General features: G+C 42.2%; 1 protein-coding gene across 17 annotated transcripts in view; it reads left to right on the top strand.

Annotated features, from left to right (window-relative positions):
- Positions 1–1024: 1024 nt before the first annotated feature.
- SGIP1 (SH3GL interacting endocytic adaptor 1) overlaps positions 1025–27323 on the top strand; it is a 207306-nt gene continuing 181007 nt past the window's right edge. For 16 of the 17 annotated variants that reach the window (XM_059375047.1, XM_059375034.1, XM_059375038.1 and 13 more), the window contains exon 1: positions 1586–1947. In XM_059375047.1, coding sequence (XP_059231030.1) covers positions 1938–1947 — 10 coding nt within the window. In that variant the 5' untranslated portion in view covers positions 1586–1937. Of the gene's footprint in view, positions 1518–1585; positions 1948–27323 lie in introns of those variants that run through there. The other variant, XM_059375035.1, reaches the window with a different exon arrangement.

The raw sequence follows: 27323 nt of genomic DNA on the forward strand, positions 1-27323 counted from the left end.
ACCCCCAGCAGCCCTCAGTTTGTTTCCTGAGATTAAGAGTCTCTTCAGGTTTGTCTCGCTCCCTGGTCCCATCTTCAGTCAGCTTTTTGAGTTGTATTTTCTTTCCTAGTTTTTAGCCAGCAATACCTCGTATTTGCTCTGGTAGAAAGAATTAGACTATGTCATGGGCTAAGCAATATTAAAAGTTTGTGGATATAACTATAACATAACAGATTAATAATAGCATTAGAGCCTCAACACCGATCGTGTAATGCATCTTAACTTCTTACAGCTACTTCATTGGATGCTCACGATTGGTCTGTGCTGTAATGGCTTTTCTCCCGGTCCTCTTGCTTGATTGTAGAGGGAGAAATGCCCCACTTCTGCTGTTGTCCCCTAGAGTTCTAAGCAGGACTTTACTTTTCTTCTGATCTCCCCTCCTTCTCCTCCTCCCATATGCCGCTGCCTGCTTCCTCCTTAGTTGTCCGAGCCTACTCGAAAGGAACCGAAGATCGCCGGACCCCAGGGCCATAACCCTTCCACTTAGCAGCCCGGCACCCAGATTCCATCCCTGGAAGCTACAAACCCCTGAGCTCCACCCACCCCTCCGGCCAGAACCCGGCGCGATCGCTTCCCTCCGGATTTCCACTGGGGGGAACGAATAGGCTGGAAGGCAGTTACAGATGCCGGGGGCGCCTTGCGAAAAACCGTGGTGTCCTCTAGAAGAAAGTCGGTTTCCTCCAGGGCCTGCAGTTGGCGGCACAGCCCCGCTCCACCTGGGGAAGGAGGCGGCTCCCGCGAGTAGGGCCCCGGGGAGGCGCGCGGCGGGCACGGGAGCCGGGACTGGAACGCCGAGCGCCGCGGGGTCGGTCCGGGCCGGCGGCGCGTCCGGGTTGCCGCGGGAGCAGAAGGCGTGCACAGCAGTCCTCTGCCGGGCGAAGGCCTGGCCGCCCTGCCTGCTGCCCTCTCTCCCGCCTCCCGCCCCAGAAATTATCTCAAGCGTTGCCAGTTTGATTCCAGAGCCCCACTCGGGTGGGTTCTTTTGTTTCTTTGTTTTAATGACAGTTCCCAGCTCTTGGGCATGTCATGCGCGATTAATTCCCTGGCTCTGTTGAAGGCAGCTGGGATGAAATTTCTTCTGCATCATCCTTTTGGGGATAATTGCTTATGATGTGACGTCAGCCGGATTGATTTTTCTCTCTTTCAAGAGAGAAAGGGAGGAGGGAGGGAGAGAGACTCACGGACGTGTGCGGAGGCCACAGACATTAACGTTTGGAATTCCTTCAGGGCAAAAGGCGATGGGAATGGGAGCTTACAAGTGTGCGGCGAAGACATCAGACTGCACGGAATTATTAACAAGTTTTTCTTTCAAAGAAGAAAAAAAAAACCCAACCCCCTCCGCAGCAAGCCACTTAGGTGCTCCTTTCATGCCCGAGTCCCCCGTTAAGGTGGCAGCGTCTGATAATTAATCTCGGGTACCCAGCCGCTGCAATAGGCTTAAGAAGACGGAGAGGAGGGGCGGGGAAGTGCGTCACCAGGTGGGGAAGGGGCTGTGCGTTTGGTGACAAGCGGGAGGGGTGGGGGTGGAGGGGAATAGGGACGGAAAATAGGTTCTGTGTGCTCTCCCGGGGTATTGTGTCAGGAGATGCAGGCTGGCTACCATGTGACGCGGTCCAGAGCTGAAGGGATTGGCCGAGGCAGCGCAGGCGGTGCAGCTCGGCCGGCTTGCTGTTCCTCTCCCTTTCTCTCGCAGCATCTTCCTGGGAGCCTGTAGGTGAAGCGGCACCAGCAGCATCCATGGCCTGTCTTTGGGGTTAACACTTGTCTCCTTTGGCTTCAGCAGTGGACAGAGCAGACCTCTCGGCAGCGGCGTTGTGAGGACTTAGCTGGGACCTGGAATCTTATCCTCCTGTATTTTTTCAGACTCCTTGGAAATTAAGGAATGCAATTCTGCCACCATGATGGAAGGTAGGATGCTTTCTGCTGTGGTTGACTGGCTTCAGGCAAGGTCTGGGTAGAACAGCGTTGAAGAATGTGTGCAGCCTGGGTTTGTGGCTGGTCTAGAACCTGGTTGCCAGGATTTGCAAACAGAAATGCTGCAGTTTGCTTGCAGCAGACCAGGGCTCAGACTAATGGAATCAAACCACAAGGCTTCTGTTTAGCTCAGAACCTAGGAGCTCCCAGTTCTTCTGGGGGTGGGGGGAGCACCTAAAGTGCTTCCAGGGAGCTGAGATAGAGCTAAGAAAGAGCTTGCAGAGCAAATAAGTTGGGAGAGAAGATAAGGTTTTCTGCTCTGGGTTCCTGGGACTACATGATTAAACATTTACAATGGAAACTTGTTTTCTGAAATTGACATTAGATAGGGGAGGTCATTGACAGAGTTATCCATGCTGTCGTTTTCAGTGAACTGTTTAAGTTTTTTTAAAAAAATTCTTGTAAGACATTTTTATCTCCACAATTTACATGTTATTGTTGGGGTAGGAAGTGCAGCAAATTTAGTCCATAAGCTTTATAGTTACATGGGGATGTCATTGCAACAGAACGAGCAATATGAGGAAGATATCTGGGCCTCTTAGCCCCGGATTCAGGGTCTTATCAGGTTAAAAAAAAAAAAGATTTTGCGCTTCTTAAATGCATTCCCGTGCAATGATTCTTAGCCAAGCACCAAATAATTACTTACTGATTACCTTTTTGCATTCGATATTAAGTGTAAGAAGGAACTTTCCCTAGGGAGATGTTGTTTAAATAATATTTTATTCTACTAAATTACCCTTCTAAGCCTGAGATAGTTGACAACCAAGATTGCCTCAAAAAAAAGCTGCAAGCTGATTAAGAAAGAAGCAGGCAGCCCTACCCTGTCTTTGATTTTGTTTTCACACTACAGGATGGTGCAAAACTCCTGGCCTTTCCTAAGATGACAGGCAGAAATTTGTCCCCAGCCTGGATTTCACAATGCAGAATCAAGTGCATAATGGGTCTCAAATCAGCCATGAAAATGGCAGAGAGGCCACCTCTTAAGCCAAGGTCTGTCCTACAGATTTTAAACATTCCTTAGAAATTTACCAAAATGGAATAAGAGGAGGATGTTTTCAAAAAGCAGTGGTGTAGCCCACACTTATTTGGTAGAAATGAATTCTTTTTGCTCTCTGTGTCATCATGTCAAACACTGTTAATGTAATTTGGGGGAGTGAAGAATTCTACAGTCATGGCTCACAGATTTTAGAAAATAACCTTAAAAGAGAGATTGGGTATCATTTTGTTTTGGAGCCTCGTCTTGTTTGCAAAGAGCTCTCAAGCTAGTTCTTTAAAATACAGGTCTAAATAAACTGAAATTACTAATGCCCTGAGATTAAATCATTTTCATTAATTTGAAATGAATTTAATCTTTGAATTACAAGGCAAGACAAACAGAAAGAGTATTACTGATATACTTTTCAATTTAAACTCATGTGGATTACCCTTTTCAGAAAAAAAAAGAACAATTTTATCTCTAGAGGTAGTATATTTCTCCAGCTAAATTTCATTTGTAGCATTTCCTAAAAAGAAATCTGCATACATTCTGATTAGGTCTGAATCTTACACAGAGAAGTGGAAGATCTTTCATTTTCACTTCTTGCCTTGCAAACTACGGAGTTAAAGTGTCTTTTTCGAAGGAAGTCATATTTATTGACGCTCATTAACAACTCTCCTGGAGATATCGCTTATTGTGCCATTCCAGAATGTCAGTTGGTTCAAAGCCCTATGATAAGCTTATCTGAGCTGCCTAAACTGAGATGAGAACTGGAACAAAGACTTGTGTGGGAGCTGAATTAGCACTATCACCCTGGGTCTGCCAAATTCATCCAATGAAGGATGTTTTTTAGCACCGTTTTGAATTAGAGGTGACACTATAGATGCAGTTGCCTTCTGTGAGATCCCTGCAAAAGAAAATGGACAGGTGTTTCCATTGGCTTCAGAATATAAATGAAACTAGTCATTTTTATCTACCCACAGTTCCTACTTAAATGCTTTTCAAGACTTATTATCTTAATGGTTCAGTGACCTTAGAAAGGCGGGTAGGAACCTTATCTAGAGATCAATTTGCCTATCAACAGCCTTGGAACTTAGTTGCCAGTCTTTTTGATAATACATGTATGTTTCTGGTATTGCATCCCAGAATTTCACCTCTGAATTGTTCGTGTCAGGAAGATGTGGCGGAGCAGTTATTTCCACTTAACTCACCCCTAGAGGAAGTAGACTGTTCCATCTATCACAATAACCTTGGAAAGATAAGGAACCCCTCAAAGTCACCCTAAAATCCTGTCATGGAAGCCCTCTGCTGAAACAGCAGTGAGCTCTCAGGCTGTGTCACCCAACATTAAGATGGTTAAATGATGTCTCTCCTCAACTAGTACATTTCATCTACGTGCCCACACGCATACACAGGGTTATACACACATGCAGTCGTCAACACATATACATTATTAAGGAAGGGAGAGACCCTACATTTACACTGTATATATTTCGACGTTCATCAAAGGGTTTAATTGTCCGCTCAGGAAAACATGGCCATGGCAACTTTTCAAAGCTACTTCTCAACTCTGTGTAAAACAGGAATAAACAAATATTCTTCAGAAGGGCTCATAGTTTAGTTTTGTGATCCTGTTTTGATGGAATCAGATACGGGCTCCATTCATTCAATGTCTGGTTGTAGATGAGGAATGTTACTACCTCCCTAGTGATGCTAACATCCCTGAAGGTAGGGAAATAATTCTGCAGGGACCTCAGACGTGTTAGCAGAAGTTTGTGGCTCCATGATTCCTTTCAAATATTTTCATTTAAAAACATATATTTTAATTTGATACTGGATTCGCTGATTCCTGCCGTCTTTATTTTTTTTTGGCAGCGGTTGGTATTGAGTTCTGTCTTTCCTGAAGAAAGCCACATAATATGGAACCTTCTATATGAATGTGGAGGGAAAGAGGGTGAGCAAAGGGAGTTATTTGCTAAAAGGCGCATGTACTGGTTAAGCTTACAATGCAGTCTGTGTGATTAGGGCAACTCTTCAAGGATTCTGTCGTTTTCATGCATTCCTATTAAAGTTTGAAAAGGCCATTTTAGTTACCCCTTCCTAAGATAAGTGAAGCAAAGTCAGTGTTTCTTAGGACATCTCTATGTTTGTAGGGCAGCCTGGGAAGTTTTCCCTTGTCTCACAGAGCTGTCTGCAATTACCTATGCTTTTAGTTCCATAGTCAGGCTCTTAGGTACCGTCTTGGAAGGATAAGTTTTAGGGTGCCAGTGGTTTCATCCTATATAACAATTTTTAAAATTAACAAGTACATTGTTAAGGGGTTGCAGGATATAATTGTAATGTACAGGGTGATTGAATAATTTTTGTAATATTTACTAATCATGATGGCCTATAAATAAGAGTATTCTGCATGCAGTCCTTTTTTGAAATTGTAAAAATAAAAAAATAATATTTTGAAGCAGAAAATGGGCAGAAAGGAATTTGAACTCAATTTCATTTTTTTTTTTAGTTCATTCAAGTTCTTATAAATAGCATAAACCAAATTGGAGTTCTTTATTTTGCCATGTATCTATTGCTTCCTTCAATTTTAGAGGAAAAACAATGAACCAGCATAGTCACCTGGATGTTTTGCATTAGCGTGTTTATCCCAGAAGACATAATTATATGGTTTTCCTGAATTCTAATAAATGGAGAAGAGGATTTTCTGGACCCAAGTTCATTTAACAACAATGCCTATATTTTTGATCCCTCATAACATTTTATAATAGGAACTTTAAAAAAAATTGTATCAAGATGGGCATCTTAACCTGACTGAAAACTAGGAGCTAACTGAAAACTAGTTTCTTGGGTGGTATATTCTCTTTCTCTCTCTCTTTTGAATATGAATATCCACAGACCATACCTTTTATTTATTTTTTGTTTTTTAATACATTTTAAAAAAGATTTTATTTATTTAAGTGAGAGAGAGAGGGAGAGTGAGAGAGTGAAGCAGACTCACCACTGAGCAGAAAGCCTGATGTGGGACTCCATCCCAAGATCCTGAGATCATGACCTGAGCCAAAGGCAGATGCTTAACCAATTGGACCACCCAGGCCATACCTTTTAATTCCTCATTAATGCTTTTTATCTCCAAAATTATTATTTATACAATTTCGAACAATCCTAGCTTAACTGAGCTTTTGTTGTTGCAATGAAACTTATAATAGTAAAGATTTTTTTTCTATCTAGAAATAGAGTTTTATTTATTTGGAAAACTCTTTGATCTGATGAAAAAGGAACAAAGCATTTTGAAGCTGGAATTGTTCATTTTCTAGTTAGCTAAGAAGTTTTAAGGGGAATGCTTCTAACTTCCCAGAAAGAGTGAAGTTATTTTGGAAAATCTTAAGCATGCATATGAGATTCTAGTACATGGGTCATGCTTTATGTAAGTTCTCTCCTTCCTTGAGGCTCTGTGTCAGAAAGAGTATTCTTATATGTGTAACTTCCCATACAATTCCAAGGGTCAACACTTTAAATCTCTAAAAAGAATATGCAGTCTTAAAAAGCTTATCTTAGATAAACCATTCTAGAAGACTCTGGACAATTCTTTCTTTTGGATTTGGCACATACATTATCCATGTTTCAAATAATAATTGCAGGAAGTCACCAACTCAGTTTTTATGTTCCTGAAAGTTTGTTTATGAATTGCTCACTTGCAACAGGTTTTCCCATAGGAATAATGATATATATGATTAGAGTCTCATACGAGATGTTCAAAGGCTATTAACCCAGGATTTAGTTGAAATACTAAATATTTGCAATGAAATGTGTGAAGAACAATACAGTTACCACAGTAAGTAGCCAGAAGAGAACAATGGGATGAAATAGGTTTTCAATTTGAAATGCTGGTATTTGTGAAAGGGAAGATTTAATTAGAGGACAATGAGGATATGGAGACACATTCTGAAGAGTGTTTTCAGGTATATTTCCAAAAGTTTTAGAGGGTTATGACACTGGATTTTCAATTATGTTTAATTTTACTTCCATTCTCACGGTTTACCTTTCCTCAATTCAATTTTATCACATGTACTACTGTTAAACTCTGATTACTTTCATTATATAAACTCACAAATGGAATTAATAAAAAAAGAATTTACTGAGATAATGGTACAGGAGTTGGAAGGGAGAAAATGTTGAAGGGATTACAATGGATTTGGGTTTATGTGTCTGAAATAGTCCCCGAGGAGAAACAAACTGAGATAGAAGAGAACTGAGGGGCATGAGAAGGGCAGGATATCCTTGAGGAGAAAGTAGCGTGTGTGGCAGAGGTGTTGGGTCAAACCAGTTTCTATATTGACTACCAAATATTTCTGTGGGCACAGGATGGTACGCTTACCAGGGGCAGAGCCACTAGGGATGAAGGTCAGACTCCACTGGAGAGGGGTCAGTCTCCATTCTCAGAACATGTATGACGTTTCACTATATCCACAGAATGTCAGGGAGATACTTAGAATCTCTATTGAAATACCTCATGTCATGTCACTTCCTTGTTTAAAAAGCTTCTTTATCTTCTCATTTCTGTTAAAGTCAATCACATAAAGGAGGCTGGCCACTCTGGCCTGACGTGACTCTCCAAGCACACTGAGTGCCTTATTGCTGGTTTTAGAGTGTTTAAAACAGATACTTTCTTGCCTTAGGGCTTTTACTCCACCTAGAACACGACTTTGCCTATTCATGGAATAACTGATTTTCTTGTGGTCCCAGCAAAACCACCACCTCGTCAGGAGGACATCCCTATCCTCCTGTCATCCCAAGCTCTCAAACACACCCTGTGCCCCTACTACGTCTCAGTCCACCTTCTCTCCTCAGAGATGTATTTATGACTCATGGTCGTGTAATGGTACATGGGCTGAATTACTCCAGAGCTCAGCTCCACAAGGACGGAAATCTGGTCTATCATATTCACCTCCCATCCTTAGTTCTTGACACACAGTGGGTGCTTAGTATGTTTGTTCATTCATTGGAGAAGGGAGGAAACCAGATATAATTTCTCTGATGACTTCATATGGTGCATTGTAAGGTATTATTAGGGGTGTGATAGTCGATGTAGGAAAAATAAATGCTCAAATTTGTGTTCTCCCTGGAAAATAAACATGAAATAATTAAGAAAAAATAATGCATTGTTAAGTGGGATGTGGTGATGTACAGAAAATACATTTTGAGAAGCAAAAGAAAAGAAATGGTCCATTTGAAAATAAGTGTTTGGGTTTGAATCATTTTGGTGACTAGCTCCAAAGAAATGATTTTATAATGGAAAGAAATGAGTGATAACACAGCTATTCAAAGAAATTCCCAGAAAATCCCAGGAGCAGTGCTGTGAATATGCTGTACATGTTTTTCCTTTTCTCTCTCTCTTCCTGCTTTCCTTTATTGCTGCGTTTCCTGTCTCCACTTCCATCATGCTTCTACCCCATCTTTCTCTCCCAGGGCTCTCCTTTTCTCTGGATTATGACCAGATCTGAAAACACTGGCTTCTAGAGGTAGAGTTTGACTTGGAATCTGGCAAAGGTTTTTTTTTTTTTTAATATTTTATTTATTTACTTATTTGACACAGAGAGGGAGAGATCACAAGTAGGGAGAGAAGCAGGCAGAGAGAGAGAGGGGCAAGCAGGCTCCCCGCTGAGCAGAGAGCCCAATGTGGGGCCTGATCCCAGGACCCTGAGATCATGACCTGAGTCAAAGGCAGAGGCTTAACCCACTGAGCCACCCCGGTGCCCCTGGCAAAGTATTTTTAAATAGATAAAGGAATGCAGGTGAATGTAATGTTGTATAATGCATTCATACAATGTGATGGTAAATGAGGTTTTTGCCAAATTATTGCTGATTGAGGAACTCCTAAGTCTTAGAAGCTCAGAATGGTTGCTGAATTTGTGTAGTCTGGGTTTTTTTGTGGAAAGAGCATGGACCCAGAAGTCAGACTTAGGTTTGAGTCTAAGTGTTGTGACTGTTTGGCTGTGTGCCTTGAGAAGGTTACTTTACCTTTCTGGGGTTCTGTTTCCTTGCAAACAAAATGAGAGAATTGATCTGCCTACCTCTAGAGCTTCTAGCTTGAAGAGTCTCTGGCACTCACTGAATGGTTTGGATTTCCCAGTCTTACTCCCTCCAAGGTTTAAATTGAATGATTGAGTCCTTTTCCTCCCATTTCAAAATGTAATTGTTCCTAACACAAAAATAATTCAGATGTATTACTTTCTGCCTTTCAGTGGCTACTCCTCCTCTGCTGTTCTTTTGCATCGATGCCCCAAGTTCGTTTTGCCCCTTTTCAGCATCAGAAGACAGAGTGCAGTGATGCCACCCTCATCTATAGTCCTTAGAGCAGAGAACTGAGCGTGTGTTCATCAGAAATTGCATGAATTGTACAAATGTGTCCTAGGTGTTCGGCCCTGGTCTACATGCTAGAGCTTCAATAGTGAACAGCAGCTACAAGTTCCCACCTATACAGAGCTTCCTGTTTGGTGCAGGAGAGATGGGAAAATAAAATGGAACACAGAGTACATTCGATGGGGATCAGAACTTTGGAGAAGAACTGAATGGAGAAAGGAGATAGAGGAAGTTGTGGAGGAGAGGAAGGAGTGGGGTAGATGGGATTGCAATCGTAAGGAAGTCGGGAATGGATGGCCTCACTGAGAAGACGTATGAGCAAAGACTTGAAGGAGGGGATGGGGTGAGCAGCCATTTGGAGGAAGAGTCCAAAAAGGTGGGAGAAAGAGCATGTGCAGAGTTTCAGAACATGGGTAGAGCAGCAAGTGCTTCTGAACAAAAGGAGAGAGGGATGTTTACGAGGGGGACTCCAAGGTAACATAGACACCCGTGAATCTTCAGTGGTATGAAAACCAGTTTCCTTTTGCATTAGTCAGTTGGTATAAGCCTGTGTTATCCACATGTCTAGTGACAGCTGGGCATTCAGAAGCCTGGTGTTCTGAAGCTGGTTCTGTTGTGCCTCTTGGACTCATTTTTTCCACATATTTAAGTGAATGGGTGAATATCATGCTCTTCCCTTAACTTGTGGTTCCAAGCCTAGAGTTAGAGCTGAGTGTTCAACTATAACTTGAAGCTTGAACATTTCCACACAAGAGAAATGGCCTCATGATAAGGGTGACTCCAGAATCAGAATTACACATCAATTCATGAATGTTTTGGCTATGTTTGACCTTCATTTTTATTTTTTGTTCATATTAGCTTCTTCTCTTGTGTATCAGGACTGGTAATTTAGAATTTTTAAAAAAGAACCATGGAGACTGACTCATGTTACCCATCTTTAACAGGCAGAATAATGAGTAAAATATTGTGCTCACTTAGGGCATTTTCATAAGATTGTCTGACTTGCACACACTTCAAACATTCCAAAATGCATCATTTATTCAAGAGGTACATCAGAGGTTTCTCTTCAGTGTCAGGTGATTTAGGCACTGGGAATATGACAAGGGAATAAAAAGGCAGCTGTGGTCTCTATTTTCAGAAGCTCAGAATCTAGTACATGCTATCATACACTTGTGTGCATATCCATTTTATTTTCACATCATCATCTCTGTGGGGTAGAAGGAACAAGTTTACTATCTTTCTTTCAAACAGAAAAGTCAGGCCTGGTGAGGTTATGTGACTCGCTTAAGCTGACCATCTTACCAAGTGGCAGAACCAGCATTTATGCACCATGTTTGACTCCCAGTCAAGTGGTCTTTATTTGTATGATAGTGTAACCATCATACCAGAAAGTCCTACTTGTATCTGAAATTGTTTGGCCTGGGTCTCTGGCTGACAAATGTACAACAGATTGACCAGATTGGACATAGTATTTCACAAGCTTTGTTCAGTATGAAGCAAAGAATTTAATTAACAGATTATGATCCTTCAGATCAGCCATCAGCTTGAGGAAGGCCACCAAACACAGAAGCGGGCACCTTTCAGTGGCACTCACTGGTTTCCCAGAATTTTATAATGTGGAGGGATATGGGATATCGAATTTCACAGCTCACCCTCTACACAATGTTTTATCAAAAAGCCTGGCTCCCACAATAAACAAAAGCCCTTTCTCCCTGAGAAGGACACCTCGGTGTTCACTGACATTCTGTGAAAGCATGATGGTGTGTGCTACCATTGAAGATGAACCAATCTAGTCCAACCCCGTTTCGCAGTTGAGAAAACCAGAGCCAAATGAAATCACTTACCCAAGGATTTTTATTCTCTCCATAAGGGGACAAGTCAAAGTTTATTTTAGTAATGATTCCAAAAATGTGAATAGACAAAGACTTGGAAGCCATGGTGTCTTTCACGTTCAAAGGTGCTGGGACTGGTTGGGTGACTGCCCAAAGACACACAAATGAATGTGTCCCCAGGGGCCACTGCTCTGCTCCATCCACACACAATGTGGCCATTTATAGCTCTCTCCTGTGCTTCCATGTCTCATGCGTCTGCTGTCAGTGAGTCAGCGCTGTGTGGAGGGAACAACTGGGAATTGAAGGGGCTGGATCTCCTGACGAGCTCTATGACCTTGAGTTAGTTCTGAAACTGCTTTGGCCTCAGCATCCCCATTTGTAAGGTAGGAATGACACTGGCTCTCTACCCTACGGAATCGTGAAGCTCTAATGAGATAATAACTATGAAAACCTCTGAAGAAATGTGGTGCCCATGCCAGTGATTTTCTGATGACTCTCTCTCAGTTTGATTGTTACATGTGGATTCTTAACGTTCAGTGGCCAGGCATTACTGCTTGCTATTTGACCTGTCAAGTCGATTATTGCTGTACGTCTTTTGCAGTGGGACCTACAGATTTCTCTCCTCCCTTCACCATACTGTTCATTACTAACATATTCTATCATTCTTGATTCTCAGTGGCCAGGGGTTACAACTTTACCTTTCTTGACCTTGGAAGTTATCACCAATCAGTCTCAAACATCATGTTCTCTGGCCTTGGCATCTGTCTCACCATCGTAGTCCAGGCCACCTCTACTAGTTGTTTGGAATTGGCACATGGGATGATACAACGTTGCTTTCCCTACCATGGACAGCTTCCCAAAGTTGAAGAACTATGAGTAAAACTGGGTTGTATGTCGTCTCTCTCTGCACCCAACCTTTACAAATGCCTTAGAGTATCACGGAAAAGTGGCATGCTCACAGCACTAGGGTTGGTAGCAATGGTAGAAAATGGTCTATAAGCCCTATAACAGGTAGGACCCTTCTCTTGTACTATAGACTTTAACCACCAAGTTTTTCTTAGGCTCCGAGGGCCTCCCGTTCAAAGGATTGTGTCTACCAGGTAGTCAAGCCCCAGGCTGTGCTTGGATTCATTCCTCATTTCTCCTTCCAACTTGCCACACAGCAGTTGGTCCTTTAGAGTTATAGATGATCCTTCCTAAAAGATCTTGGCTCTGTTCTCTCCCTTTTATCCTCTGCTACCATACCTGATCAGATCTTGCTGCTTCCCATCCATGCACCTCACAGCCATCAAAGACATCACTTTCCCCACCTGCCTTTGATTTTTTTTTCCCATGCCTCTAAGATGAAGCTCAAATGCTTTTGTGTGTGGTGTAACACTTTCACACACCGGCTACCTCATCTCTTCAAAAACACCTTGTACCAGCCAGACAGTAGCTCCTTGCTTTTCTCATTTCTTTGTATATGCTATTCCTTCCCTTATCTACATGGGCATAGTCTGCTCTGATCATTCAAGGTCAAATAGAAGTGGCCCCTCTTCAAGGAAGCCTCCCCATATTCTCCGTGTTGAAAGTGAGTTGCTCCTTGAGCTCACTTAGCTCTCAGTTCTTGCCCTCCTAAGGCCACATATCGGAAGGTTTAAGAGCACTGGCTCTGGAGTCAGAGTGACCTAGGTTAAATCTCATGTACGTAACCTTGAAAAGCTAGTGCATCTGCTTCCTCATCTAGAAGATGGAAGTGATAATAACAGTAACTTTCTCGTAGGTAATTTACTCATATGAGGTTGTAGGATTAAATCAGCCATGCATTTTCCAGAGGTACAAAACCAATAGGTTAAGAAGCAGACACAAAGAAAGAGAGAGACAGAGACAGAGAGAGAAAGAAAGAGGGAGAGGGCGAGGGCCAGGGAGAGGGAGAGGGGGAAGGAAGAGGGAAAGAGAGAGAGAGGGAGAGAAAGAGATATTTTTAAGGAACTGGTTCATTTGATGGAAGGGACTGGCAGGCAAGTCTAGAAGCCATAGGGTGGCTGGCAAGTAGGGGTTGATGAGGCAGTCTTGAGGTAATGTGTTAAACTCTTAATAAATCTTACCTGCCATTTTCCATTTATATACCTACTTTGTTGGCTCCTCCGCCAAGAACCAAGGACTCAGAGCAGGGACCGTGTCTCACTCAATTTTGTATTCCCAATGTATGGCATGTGTAAGTACTCAGTAAAAAGCCGGTGAATAAATGAATGCTATTGAGGGATCGCAACTTTTTGGGAAATAGACAAGCTGCTCAGTGTATGTATCATGAGAATTATATGAGTTGATATATGCAAAACATTAAAAGAAGCACTTGGTTCCTATGAAAGGTATATTAAAGGTTATTCTGCTGGGAACATTGAAGGCTCCAGTATGGTTCCTGGATGCCAGGCAGTACCCAGGATCCTGCGCCCTCTCCTCTCCCCAGAGCACCCATCTGCTGCGTAGGCTTGCTCTAGCTGAGCGCCACATTCTGGTTCAGGAGCGTGCAGTTAATCTAGTATCTCACACAGTCTGCCTGACTACATTAATTGTTTTGCTCTCATTTTAGGAGAGACCGGGTTTCATTGTAGAAAACTCAGAAAACAGGAAGATACAAAGGAGAAATTGAAATCTCCAATTATCTCATTATTATGAAATAAGTAACCACTGTGACAATTTGTTGAGTGTAGAACATGGACTTTGGGGACAATCTGAAGCCCTTCAAGCCTCAGCGCTGTTAGCAGTAAAGAGGGTAGAAGAACACCCTCCACATAAGATAGTGGGGGAAATTAGGGCACCTGGATGCCTCAGTTGTTTAAGCAGCTGCCTTCATCTCAAGTCATGATTCTGGAGTCCAGGATCAAGTCCCACATCGGTCTCCCTGCTCATCAGAGAGTCTACTTCTCCCTCTGACCTTCTCCCCTCTCATGCTCTCTCTTTTTTTTTTCTCCCTCTCTCTCTCTCTGATTCTCTCACATATATAAATAAAATCTTTTTAAAAAAAAGATAGTGGGGAAATTAAATAAAAAAAAATGTACGGACTTCAGGTGACACTTACCTGGCATAATAGGTAAGCACTCAATGAAGTCTAGCTCTTAATAGCTTTACAGGCAAAATAAATATGTCAAAGGACCCAATTTGATCAGAATATATGTATGCACACATGTGTGTATATCCACACGCAGACACCTATGGCTTTTCCACTTGGCATTAGATTGGAACCACTGTCCTAGGCAGTATGCATATTTGTTAAGAGTAATGGATCTGGAGACACACTGGAGACATGTAAACTTTGACTCCTCTACACTTGTCAGCTCTTTAGGTTTAGGCCAATTATTTAACCCCTTTGTGCTTCTGTCTCTTCTCTGTATGGGATAATCCCTATCGGGAAAGGTTATTATAAGGACTAAATGAGCTTAACGTATTATGTATAGTGAGTATTATTTTTATAATATATATTATAATTATATATATGTGACATATAATATATGAAAAACAGTATTTGGCACAGAGTCAATGCTCAGTCAAGAAATGCGAGCTACCATTATCATCCTCCTGAAATGGTCTTCACGAGCATTATTTGTACTGGTTGTAGAATATCCCATCGCTTTATCATTTATGTTACTCTTCCCTGTTGTCAGACATTTAGACTGTTAGCTGGAGGTTGGTTTGTATATTGAGCTAGAATGGCTCATGTTAATGAGTCACGTGGTGTGTCAGGAAGATTTCGTTTTCATTTGGCAAGACAGTTGGGTGAGGTGGTCGCAGTTCTGCTTTGGGCTCGAGTCCTGACAGCGCTCCAGCCAGCTAAGTGACTTTGGACAAGCTATCTAACATTCAGAAGAGAGAGCAAAGTAGTAGAAAGAAATTGATTTTAATTCAAAAAATTCTAACATCTCCTGGCACCATTCTTTATTAGCTATGAGGATGAGGCCAAGAATTTGCCAGGTGGGTGGGAATTGATTTTCTGTGTCCTCTTTGAAGGTCCTGGCTGTGTATTTTGGGTAAGTCACCATCTCTTCTATTTTCCCATCTGTGGAATGGCAAATGAGCTTTCCTGCCTTTCTCACTTGGTGGTAAATATCCAAGCACAAAATATAGGTGAAAATATTTTTAAAAGCAGTAAATTTTTATATAAACACAGTGTAGCTTTAGGGCTGTTGTTACATTTAGTATTTCAGAAACTTTTCAAGTAAAGGTTAGCTTAAATAATTTTGAAGGTGCTAACTAGTTTTAAGATTCTGTGCTCTGGGGCGCCCAGGTGGTGCCGTTGGTTAAGTGTCTGCCTTGAGCTCAGGTTATGGTCCTCGGGTCCTGGGATCAGGTCCCCATGTCAGGCGCCCTGCTCACCGGGGAGCCTGCTTCTGCCTCTCCCTCTGCCCCTACCCCCACTCATGCTCTCTCTCTGTCTCTGTCAAATAAATAAATAAAGTCTTTAAAAAAAATTCTGTGCTCTACCAAAAGGGTTTCTGGATGTAACCCTACTGGAGTTAACTTCTCTCCCCATTATCGTCCACCTTTCACACATACAAATGATTTTCATCATTCCTGGATACTTGGTGAAGAACACAGTCCTGCATTTGGCAAAATATTTATTTGAGCAGGAAATGCTACATATAATTTTGTGAAACTGGGTAAAAATATTGTTTCTAATAATTACTATGCAGTGGGACAATTTCAAATGCATTTTAAAGTGTGTTCAGATGAAATCTATCTCGGCCTAATTACAAACCCAAATATTGTTTTGAATGTGATCTCAGCAAGGTCTAATCCAAGCAATCCAATTGCCAGATCAAAATATTCAACTAGGGTTCTTCTTTTGAGTTTTCCACTATCTTCTATCTTTGTGTCAATGCCCCTCATGCAGACAGATGGAAGAATAGAGTTTGTTGCCCTCTCAGTGAGTTTTGGCCAAGATAACGGAGGACAGTCTCTAGTGGTGGTGGTATGCTGTGAGCCAGCCATGCTTCTGAGTGCGGGTTACAAGGGAGCAAAGAGTCCTTGCTCTGCTGGGGCTTGCCTCCGACTGTGAGGGGACAAGACTCATCAACCAAATGAATAAACAAGATAATTTTAGATTGTGGTAGAGTCAATGAAAAAGACTCACTGGGAAAGGCGTGGGGCAGTGGGGATCAAAGCTGCTTTCCATGGTCAGGAAAGACATTATAGCGGAGACTTCTTCACAACATGACATGTCAAGATCTGGGAGCACAGTGTTTCATGAGTGGGCACTGCGGGGCCAACCCACGGCCGGGGGACTTGGGAAGCTCAAGGAACAAAAGAAAAGCCAGAATGGTTGGAGGGGATGGAGGAGTGAAGGGAGGGAATGGAAATAGGAGAGGAGGAAGGCGAGATTCAGACCAGGCGGGGCTGTGTGAGCGATGGAGATGGATCTGGAATTGGAAGGCAGTGGAAAGCCACTGGAGGGGTTTAAGGAGAAGTCACATTTCCATCTGCATTTGTAAACAATTACTTTGGATGTTGAATGGACTGGAGTAGCTACAGATGGCCTTCTGGGTTTTTTGTTGTTGTTTTGAGAGGAGACTGCCTTGAATCTGTCTTGGAGTAGTAAATACTCTACCTTTACTTAAATGTCCCATTTATTTTCAGGAAAACTAAGGGAGATTGGAAGGGATTATGGTAACCTTCCCCAAATCCATTTAGCACTGTCTCTGCTGAGGTCCGAGGGCTCAGGTGATGGTTTAATTCAACTATTGAATAAACTCCTTCTCTAACCCAAATGGTTTTTTTTTTTTTTTTTTTTTTTACCCCTCTGCCCCCCCCAGGTACCCCTAAGATTTTATTTTTTATTTTTTTAATTTAATTTTTTATTTTTTATAAACATATATTTTTATCCCCAGGGGTACAGGTCTGTGAATCACCAGGTTTACACACTTCACAGCACTCACCAAATTTTGATATTAGATTTTTTTCAGAGTCATGTTGACAGGTAAAAAAAGATGAAGATCTTTGAGTATATCATGTGCTTTTTTTTTTTTTTTTCATGTACCTGTTTTTAAATGGCTGTGAAGCACTTCAATTATTCGACAGCCATTCTGATAGTGAATCAGTTAGTTTATTAAGCTGGCTTTCATCACTGAAACTCTTTCCCTCTAAGCCAGATCGGAAAGATAGATGTGCTTAAGAGATCTTACTGCTGACAGAGGTTGACCTCTCCGTGTTCCATTTTTCTTCAACAATATCTCCGTTAAAACCCCTTGTGTCCTTGCTAAAGTTCATTGATGGAGATCCCTACTGTCTCTGGTAACTGGATTCACCTGTGCACACCTCCGACTCTGTAGCTCCTCTCCTCTTACCTTTGGGGGCTGAAACTCTCTGCTCTGAAATCTATTTGTAACCCAGAGGAAAATATATGAAGCATTCTGTAGCTGGTACTTGTCCCTGTTCCAGTCTTCTTTACCCAAAGGGCTGTTTTTCTTTTCTAGTTACTTATATGATATAACAGGTAAATACACAGGCTTCGAAGTCAAAGCAGACCTAGGTTCAAATCCTGCCTCTTTAAACTACTGGCTGAGGACCTTTGGGCAATCCTGAGCTTCAAGTTGTTTTCCTTCCTCCTCTCTCTCCTTTCTTCTTTCCTTCCTTCTATCCTTCCTCCCTCCCTCCCACTCTTTCCCCCTCCCTCCCTCTCTCTTATTTCTTAGCTTTTTAGTCTGTCACACCTTACAAGATTTATTCGAGCTCTAAACATGATGCTAGAGGCTAGGTGTGTAACTAAGTTACATAAACAGAAGCCCCTCTGGAGCTTACAGTATAGGAACGAAGACATTAAATTAATAGAGATACCGCAGTCCACCATGGGGAACAGATGATCCCCCTCCTGACCTTCTGAAGGTCAGTGGTATTCTAACCCTAAGTGGCACTGCCGATAGTCATTTATCTCACCTCGTCTCATCACGTAGGCATTTTATCATCTCACATCATCCCAAGAAGAGTGTTATACAATAAGATATTGTGTGAGAGAGAGTGCATTCACATCATTTTGATGACAGTATAGTCTTATAATTGTTCTATTGTATTATTATCATTGCGAATCTCTTATTGTGCCTACTTTAATAAATTAAAGTTTATCATAGACATATATGTATATAGGGTTTGGTACTATCTGTAGTTTTAAGCATGCACTGGGGGATTTTGGAAGGTATCTCCCTCAGAGAAGGAGGGACTCCTGTATGACCTTTGCATTCAATCAGTCATAGCTATGGTTATTGTTATTATTAGCATTACTGTTGTCACTGTTAACACCACACACACCCTGGGCCTGAATGTATGGGATTCAGTGAGCTTTCCCAGAATTTTTTACAGGGTGCTCCAAAAATGTTGATCAACCGTGTTCTTGGTGACTTGCCTAGAACTGCTCTGCATCTGTGCTCCCTGACTCCTGCCAGCTTACTTCATTTCTGCCCTGGTATCTGAGTAGTTTCTGGGGCTAGTCACTCAGCGTTTGGGTACCATCCATGCCTTGGCTCTCCCGGATTCCTTAGAAAGCTCCTGATCTTATTGCTCTACCTCCTAAATGAATGCCAACAAATCCCAACATGACAACTGCTGTGCTGCTATGCTGTGCTGGGATCCTGAATGAGTGAACCTTCTAGAAGATTTTCTGAAAGAAAAGAGAGTGCCTCCCTCTCTCTTGAAGCCCTTTAAAGAGCCCATTGCTACACCCAGTGTGCACTAAAAGCACCTGTTTAGGCTGAATTATGAGCCCGAAGGGTATTTCTTCCTTTTAGTTTAACAGTCTTTTGTGATTTATTCACCACTGACCTAGAGGCTAGGCCATAATAATCTGCACACCTTTCCATTCCTCCATACCAAAGCCTATGAGAATATTTTTCTTTAAGTTTTGATATTGTCAGTGCATATGGGAGAGATACAACTGTACATGGTCAGCTCTTGATTTTCCTATCTCTTTACGGCCATTATCTCTGAATCACCTCTTCTACTGGAGTTGCTTATCACTGATTTTAGTTCTTCCTTTTTTTTTTTTTTTTTTTTTTCTGTTCTCGAGTTAGACCTTTCCAGTAGGTAGTGGCTTTATAACTTACCAGAAGATGGCTGTCCCAGAACAACGCTTGATCTCTGGCTATTGTAGAATAAGAAATACTAAGAATTTTTTCTTAGTTGCTCCATAATTGCTCTTAAAAAGTAGGTATAGCTATAACTACTGCCCTCCCCAGGAGGAGGAAATGTTCTAGTAAAGTTCATATTTATTAATACAAAAATATTAATGTAAAAATAGGATTAATAAAAAATACCACTTCTTGAGTTCCTGCTCTGTGCCAGAAACTGTTCTTATATTTTCTATAGGCATTGTCTCATTTAATTGTCACAAAGATTCTGTGGGGTTCTACTATGATAATTATCTTTATTATATAAATGAGAAAACTGAGAATCAGGGAGTGCATGACTTGCCCAAATATTTAGAATGTGTGTGCTGATCTCTATGACTTCCAAACTTATGTTGTGAACCGCTGAATAATATTTCAAACATTACCTTTGAGAAGTTTTATTTAATATATTCCCATGCAAGGGTAGAACAGTGAGATCATCTGTACCACAACAACTGAAAGTAAGTACTGTTGTTACAAGGTGCTTATCTCTTTTTTCTTACCACACAGAAATTAAATATGAGGAGATTCCTGTCCAATTCCTATACTACTATTAAACACCTATAATACCTCACATATAAATTTCTGGGTAGTAAAAAAAATGAGTAAATAATCATGGAAGTAACAAAACTGCTATCCAGAATATCTTTGTTCTGATTGTTTTTAATCCAGCTGGCTTCCAGTTTCTCACATTTTACTTTATAGGTTTCTATGGCGCTGTATGTTAAAGCAAACTTTAGTAAATCGCATTGGATATTTCAGAGAAATTTGCAAAGCTTTCTTTGGTACTGAAAGCATTTCTCCCTTGCTAGGCTGAGAAATCTATTTCCTCGTCTTGCCTAACAATCTATTGAGCACATCTCCTAGTTTCAGTTATCAAAATTTTTTATTTTATAACATTTCAGAGACAATTCAATCATCAGTTGACCTTTGTTTCATATGAAAAAAAAAGAAGTCATTCTGACTATGTGGCTTGGAAAAGGTTATAGTTCCCAATTCCATATTAATAGCTCCATTGTAGCTAAGGCTTTAACATGCCTTTGATTGTAAGGTTTCTAACGGATACTCAGTCCTCAATAACTATAATAAAATGCATATTTTAAGAATGTGTGAAAATATGCAGTCATCTCCAAGTTTATTTATGAACTCAGAACAGAGCATTTATGCTGTTTTCTTTGCAGTAAATACAAGCACAGCTCTTGGTATCACCTTTTTACCTGCACTCTGTATATCTTGTTTTTCTCACAATTTCTTCAGTCGAAGCAGGACAAACTACAGGAGAGATGAACCCCATATATAAGGCATGTGCATCCAAAGTTTGCAAAAGTTCAAGAATCTGCAGATTCTCTGCAGGCAAAAGTGGCCTGTAAAGAAGTGGGCCCCTCACCTTGTGGGGATAGTCGTGCTGGTCATTATCATTCCTGTATGTAATGTGCAAGTGTGCCGGGCTCCGAGTGAGGGCTGTGCAAACGGCCTATCACTTGTCTCTCACAGTAACCCTATCAAGGTTATTCTTTTTTTTTTTTTTTTCTTTTTTCTCTTTTTTTTTTTTTTTTACAAACCCTTGTGTTGAGGGCTGACTTTCAATAGATCGCAGTGAGGGAGCTGCTCTGCTACGTAGGAACCCCGACCCAGAAGCAGGTCGTCTACCAATGGTTTAGCACCAAGTTCCCCACAAACGTGCATTGCGTGACGGGCGAGGGGGCAGACCCATTTCCAGCCGTGTCCCATTTCCCAAGACGAGGGTCTCTCGGCGCTGGACCCCCATCCCAACACGCAGCGGGGCACACCACGCCACGGGGGCGTGCACAGTGGCCCGCCGGTGCGGACGGGGGGCTGCCCTATCATTCCGCCTGGGCGGTATTCTGACTTAGAGGCGTTCAGTCATAATCCCACAGATGGTAGCTTCGCCCCATTGTCTCCTCAGCCAAGCACATGCACCAAATGTCTGAACCTGCATATCAAGGTTATTCTTCATCCCATTTGATGAATGAGGAAAATGAGGCCCAGGGTTATGTACACAACTAAGAAGTGGCAGAGCAGATAGGAACCGCTGATGAGTCCCGGATCCCATCATCTCCGAGCCACCGTGGTGAGTGACTGCCACCCATCATCCTGGACTAGTCTGGGGCAGCTGGGTTAGTGAGGCTCTTGTCCATTGTCAAGGGCAGCCAACCTCTTTCAGCAACACAGCTTCCAGGGCCGTGCTCCTGGGTTCCCCTGCTGGGTGCTTTTCCGCACAGGGTGTGGTTTCGCACCGGTCCACCGCTCCCTCTTCTCTCTTCTTTCCTCATCCTTCCTAGTGTGAGTGGCTCCGTTCTGTGTTTCCATTCTGAGCTCTCTGCTCTTCATGCTCCCCTCAACCCATCAGACTGGGTAGCCACAGAGCGGCGTCAGTGAGGTGGGGGGCAGGCTTCTGAGTGAGGCCACTTGCGTCACACCCGGATCTCTCTCACTTATTACCTTGGCAGTCTGGGCCCATTTACTTCTCTGTGCCTCTTTTTACCATTTTCTCAGTTTGAAAAATCAATATAATGATACGAATACCAGTCTCAGAGAGTTTTGCTGAAGAATGAATGAGCTCACGCATATCGAATCCTTAGTCTGTCTAGTACCTGGCACACATAGTAATTGCTCAACTAACCACTTTTTTTTTCTGGTTTTGTTTTGTTTTTACATTTGCATGATGGTGGGTAATTTATGTCAGGAAATCCCATCATTTGTCGCAGGGAGAAATGACTTCAACCACCCAAGAAAAACCCTTCCCCCAGGAAGAAAACAAACTGAGCTCTCCCTTTCAGATGTTTCCCATTCCTTCGTTCCCATTCCCTTTGGCCACAAACACAAGTTGGCCGCCTGCCACTGGGGCCTCAGAGACCAAAACACCAGCCAAGTTTTGTTTTACTCTTAACTCTTGCATTTCCTGTCTCTCCAGCGCCCTGCTACTCACCTCTACAACGCATAGGTGTATTGGCAATAGCTCCCTCCTTATGTGGGTGGTAGTTGACTTGGGCTTTGTGGTCTTAGGGCCTGGGCAGAAAGCTGGGGGAATAATGGCTGCCTGATTGTTTCCCCCACAGCAGACGTACCCCAGAGCATGTGTGCCAGTGCTGTATGTGGGCTGGGAGGAGTGCTTGTAAAGATGAATTCAAAATGACCCTCAGAGCCAGCTGTGCCCAGTAGTTTTCACAAAGCATTTCACTTAATAATCACAAGCTCCTCTTACAGATGGTATTTTTTTTTCCCATTTAAAAAAAGAAGGTTGTTGGGGCGCCTGGGTGGCTCAGTGAGTTAAGCCGCTGCCTTCGGCTCAGATCATTATCCCAGGGTCCTGGGATAGAGCCCCGCATCGGGCTCTCTGCTCAGCAGGGAGCCTGCTTCCTCCCCTCTCTCTGCCTGCCTCTCTGCCTGCTTGTCATCTCTCTCTGTCAAATAAATAAATAAAAAATCTTAAAAAAAGAAGGTTGTCAACATTGAGGCCAAGAGAACATAAGTAATTTGTCTGAGGTCTACCTGCTTCCGACATATGAGCTCATCACTACTCACTGTCCCGCTCCCTTTGCTTTGCTGTATGCCTTCCTTCCCACACTGCCTCCTGACCTCATTGTCCTCATCTGCAAAATGATAGGATTTGGCACAATGATTTGGAGGGCCCTTCCAACTCTGACAATCCGGCACTCGGGTCAACCTCTGAGCTTAGAGGCATTGTTGCCAGTGGTCACTCTCCTAGCAGCTGTACAGGTGTGTATAAACTGGCCCATTGGCTCACTGCTGCGTGATTCAGGCTGCAACAGTCTGTGACTCTGTCTCTTAATCACATTCCAGCTCCCATTATTGTGTCTCCTGTACTGACCAAAGACACTTTGTTCTGTTACTCCTGAGTGAATCCTCTACAGACTCCAAAAGAGTTTCACGAATTCTCTTCCAGTAGTTGTTGAATGTGTGTTGCCTTGTTTCACAAGTTTGTGCAATTTTTTTAAAAATACTTTATTTATTTGACAGACAGAGATCACAAGGAGGCAGAGAGTCAGGCAGAGAGAGAGGAGGAAACAGGCTCCCTGCTGAGCAGAGAGCCCAAAGCGGGGCTCTATCCCAGGACCCTGGGACCATGACCTGAGCCAAAGGCAGAGGCTTTAACCTATTGAGCCACCCAGGTGCGATTTTAGGAGAAAAGATGCTCCGCATAGTTGAAACAGATTGGAGTAGAGTGTAGAAGAGAGGGAGCCCAACAGCTGTGAGCACCTCTGAGTTGAATGAGTTGAATATCTTTTGCTTTGGTTTTTATAATCTTGTGAGATATGATATTTTCTCCAAGGCTCAGACAGAGTAAGACACCCTATAGCAAAGAATTCAAATTTGAGTCTGCCTGTTATTTTTTATGTGATGCCGTGATGTTTCCCTTGATGTATTGTAGAAATAGGCACGAAATTAGACATTTCATTTTGAGTTTGCTACTAATTTTTACTGTGCTGTTTTGATTAAGATGTTCTTCATTGATCAAATAAGTCTATAAAATTGATTATCTTTAAGCTGAGTAATCTGAGGGACTCTATTATTTGAGCCATGTTAATGCTTTAATCATCTTTACTGCTTGGGAAGATATAGGATCACCTTTTATTCTTTTTTGTGCTTGATCTCCTAGGTTCAGTCACCAGGTACTATCAGTTCTGATTTTAAAATGACTGTCTGTATTCTTCTTTCTTCTCTCTGTCACCCACTATAGTAAATATGGACCTTATTTCACTCCTGGAATCCTAAAATAGATTTCAAGCTGTCCATACTCCCGGGTTCTACCCAATTTCCCTTCCCGTCCTTCATGTATGTTCTCTTTGTGTATATACACTTCCTCACTTCTTACTCTTGTCCAAAACCTCAATCATTCCTTCTCTCTTGCTTGCTATATCAAGTTCTCCAGGCTTCTGTCGGCACAAACTGCCCAAAATAAACTTTTTTTCTTCCATGTCCACCATCTTATCTTATCTCTGAACCTTTGCCAAGGCTGTTTTCTGCAGCTCTCTTCATTGAATTTTCCCAAGTCCTTCAAGGCACAGCCTCAGTACAAAAAAAAAAGAGCCTTATCCCTCTTGTTCATCAAGAATTCTGAGGGGCGCCTGGATGGCTCAGTCAGTTAAACGTCTGACTTTGGTTTTAGCTCAGGTCATGATCTCAGAGTCCTGGGATCGGGTCCTGCATTGGGCTCCCTGCTCAGTGGGGAGTCTGCTTGAGATTCGGTCTCTAGCTCTCCCTCTGCCCCTCTCCCTGCTCATGTGAGCACGCTCTCTCTCTCTCTTTTTCTCTCTAAAGTAAAAAAATGAATTTTTAAAAAAATATATATCCTGAGCATAAGAGTGATGCCAGGGACATAATGAGTAAATTAGTAAATATTTGTTGAATTAATGTATGACTCCTTCTCACAAAAGTATCCTTGATTGCTTCATCCTACAGTTATGGCAGGATTCTTTCAAATGTCCTGATACCAATTTAGCATCTCTATAGCCTTACAGTGTTAGGAGTTGCTTTGTTTTCATACTAAATGAAGAATAAAATGATTGAAATCAAAGAAGAGTCTTGAATTGGTCAAATCCTGGCCCTCACCATTTCTCTTACAAACTTCAGGAGAAGGAAGTTCTTCCTGTATGTCAGGCCCTGTTCTAAGTGTTTTATCAATGCTTTACTTATTGAACCATTACAACAACAGTGTAAGGTACGTGCTACGCTATCCCCATTATACTGATGTGAAAACTGAGGTCCAGAGAGGTTAAGTAACTTACCCAAGATAAAGCTAGAAGATGGTTAAAGTAGGATTCAAATTCAGGAATTTTGGCTACAGAGTATACAGTTGTCAGCATGGTACCAAGCTACCTCTCACACCACCACATATCCTAGGAAAATATTGAATATATTATTAGAGTGACTCCAATAATGAAAAACCAAACCAAACCAAACCTCTTCAGACTTTACAGTCAGTGGAACACAATATTATCTTACTAGGAATGGGTAACCCTTTAGACTTAGCTCTCATTAATCCATAATCACCAGTAAGATGCTCTCCTAGCTGTTTCTAAGTAGATATACTTATGTTTGGGCCTTAAATGACAACAAAGTTGTCCTCGCTGGAGCTTCTCTTTTTCCTTTAAGGGTTTTCTCTGGTTCTCTGAAAATGCCACATTCACATGTGCCTTCTTTAAGGAAGGTCTACTTCCTTGAGCTTCTCTGGCACACTGTCCTAGGAAGCTCGCTACTGCAAGCCTCTAATCTCCTGAATAAAAATGAAGTGGGCATTTGTATTTCCCCACTGATTTAGTTGGCTCAACCTGAGTAGGTTCAGATTCACAAAAGCGTAGACAGGCTTGCTTCCAGGCTTGCAATGGAGATGGAGGAAGGCAGGCTGTGTGCCCGGCTTCCTTGCAAAGCATGGCTTTAGATATGTGTCGCTGGTACCCTTTAAAACCAAGGCTCCAGAACTCCCCTACACCCACCCAGAAGTCACGGGATGATTTGTACAAGACGCCCTACTTCTGATGCCAACTGGACACTGTTCAAATAAACGTGTAGATCAGAAAGTGTTTTTAAAGGGTGAGTGCATCCATCATGGATAAAATGATATGTAACATAAGACGTCTCAAGTTGTTCCCCATTGGTTTTCCAAGCTTAATATTCGTGTGGTACTTGAAAGCTCTTTTCTCAGAAAAATTTAATCTTGATCATGTGAATTCCAGTTACTTAAGAGAATGTCAGCCTGGTTAAATTATGTTTTCTGAGTTCATGCTTGACAAAATATTATAGTAGTATCTTGATATTTACAAGTTTAACATCCAGGTTTCCACTATTCATATAGCATCTTAGGTTGACAATAAGGAGTAATTTGTAGGTTTCCTAAGGTAGGAATATGAATCACCCATGTAAGGATGCAGGGGTTTTGGTGAGCATTAATTAGATAGTAGACCCAGTTGTGGGTCCATTCTCCACATCTTTTTTTTTTTTTTAATGATTTTGTTTATTTATTTGACAGACGCAGATCACAAGTAGGCAGAGACAGGCAGAAAGAGAAGGGGAAGCAGGCTCCCTGCTGAGCAGAGAGCCCAATGCGGGGCTCGATCCCAGGACCCTGAGATCATGACCTGAGCCAAAGGCAGAGGCTTACCCACTGAGCCACCCAGGTGCCCCCAATCTCCACATCTTAATGTGCTTTGTTACTCTCTCAAATAGGGATTATAATTTGGGGATTCTTTTCCAAGTGTCAGGGGTAAACTTGACATCTGAATCAGTGATATAGCTTTAGATTTTTGTAAACATGGTTATACATAAGGCCTTTGGAACTTACCCACTCCAAACTCATGGCCAGCTTTGCTAATCAATTGACTGGCCCCTGCCAAATGCAGCTTGCTTCAAATTCCTCTACAAAAGGTTAATTGGATTTGGTATTCAAAGATGTGAAAATTGCTCAGTTACTGGGATTTGAAAGGTTTAAAATAAGCTCCCTCTTTTTTCCCTCTTTTTAATTTGAGCCTGACTTTAAGTACAGATTTCTCCATTCTCTCCTATGCACAAGTTTGGGTCTTGTAGACATTGCCAAACATTCTCCAAACTTATCAGGGAAATGGGTCACTTTGATCTGCCCACTTCTGGCAATGGAATTGGGATAGGTGTTTTGGGAGGATATACTGAAAAAAAAAAAAAAAAAAAAAGGAATAGGCCCAGATATCATGCATGAGGAAAATAGGTAAGTACACAATTGACAAAATCTCCATGTAGGCGGAATGATGCACCTCGTCCCTCAACCAGAAGCTCGGTTTTTGCCACCCTAGAATAACCTGCTTCTTGGCCTTATTTAAAAAGCTTGTCTGGGGCGCCTAGGTGGCTCAGTGGGTTAAAGCCACTGCCTTTGGCTCAGGTCATGATCCCAGGGTCCTGGGATTGAGCCCCACATCGGGCTCTCTGCTCAGCAGGGAGCCTGCTTCTTCCTCTCTCTCTGCCTGCCTCTCTGCCTACTTGTGATCTCTGTCAAAA

This window comes from Mustela nigripes, chromosome 14 (genome assembly GCF_022355385.1).
Source record: "Mustela nigripes isolate SB6536 chromosome 14, MUSNIG.SB6536, whole genome shotgun sequence".
NCBI lineage: Eukaryota > Metazoa > Chordata > Mammalia > Carnivora > Mustelidae > Mustela > Mustela nigripes.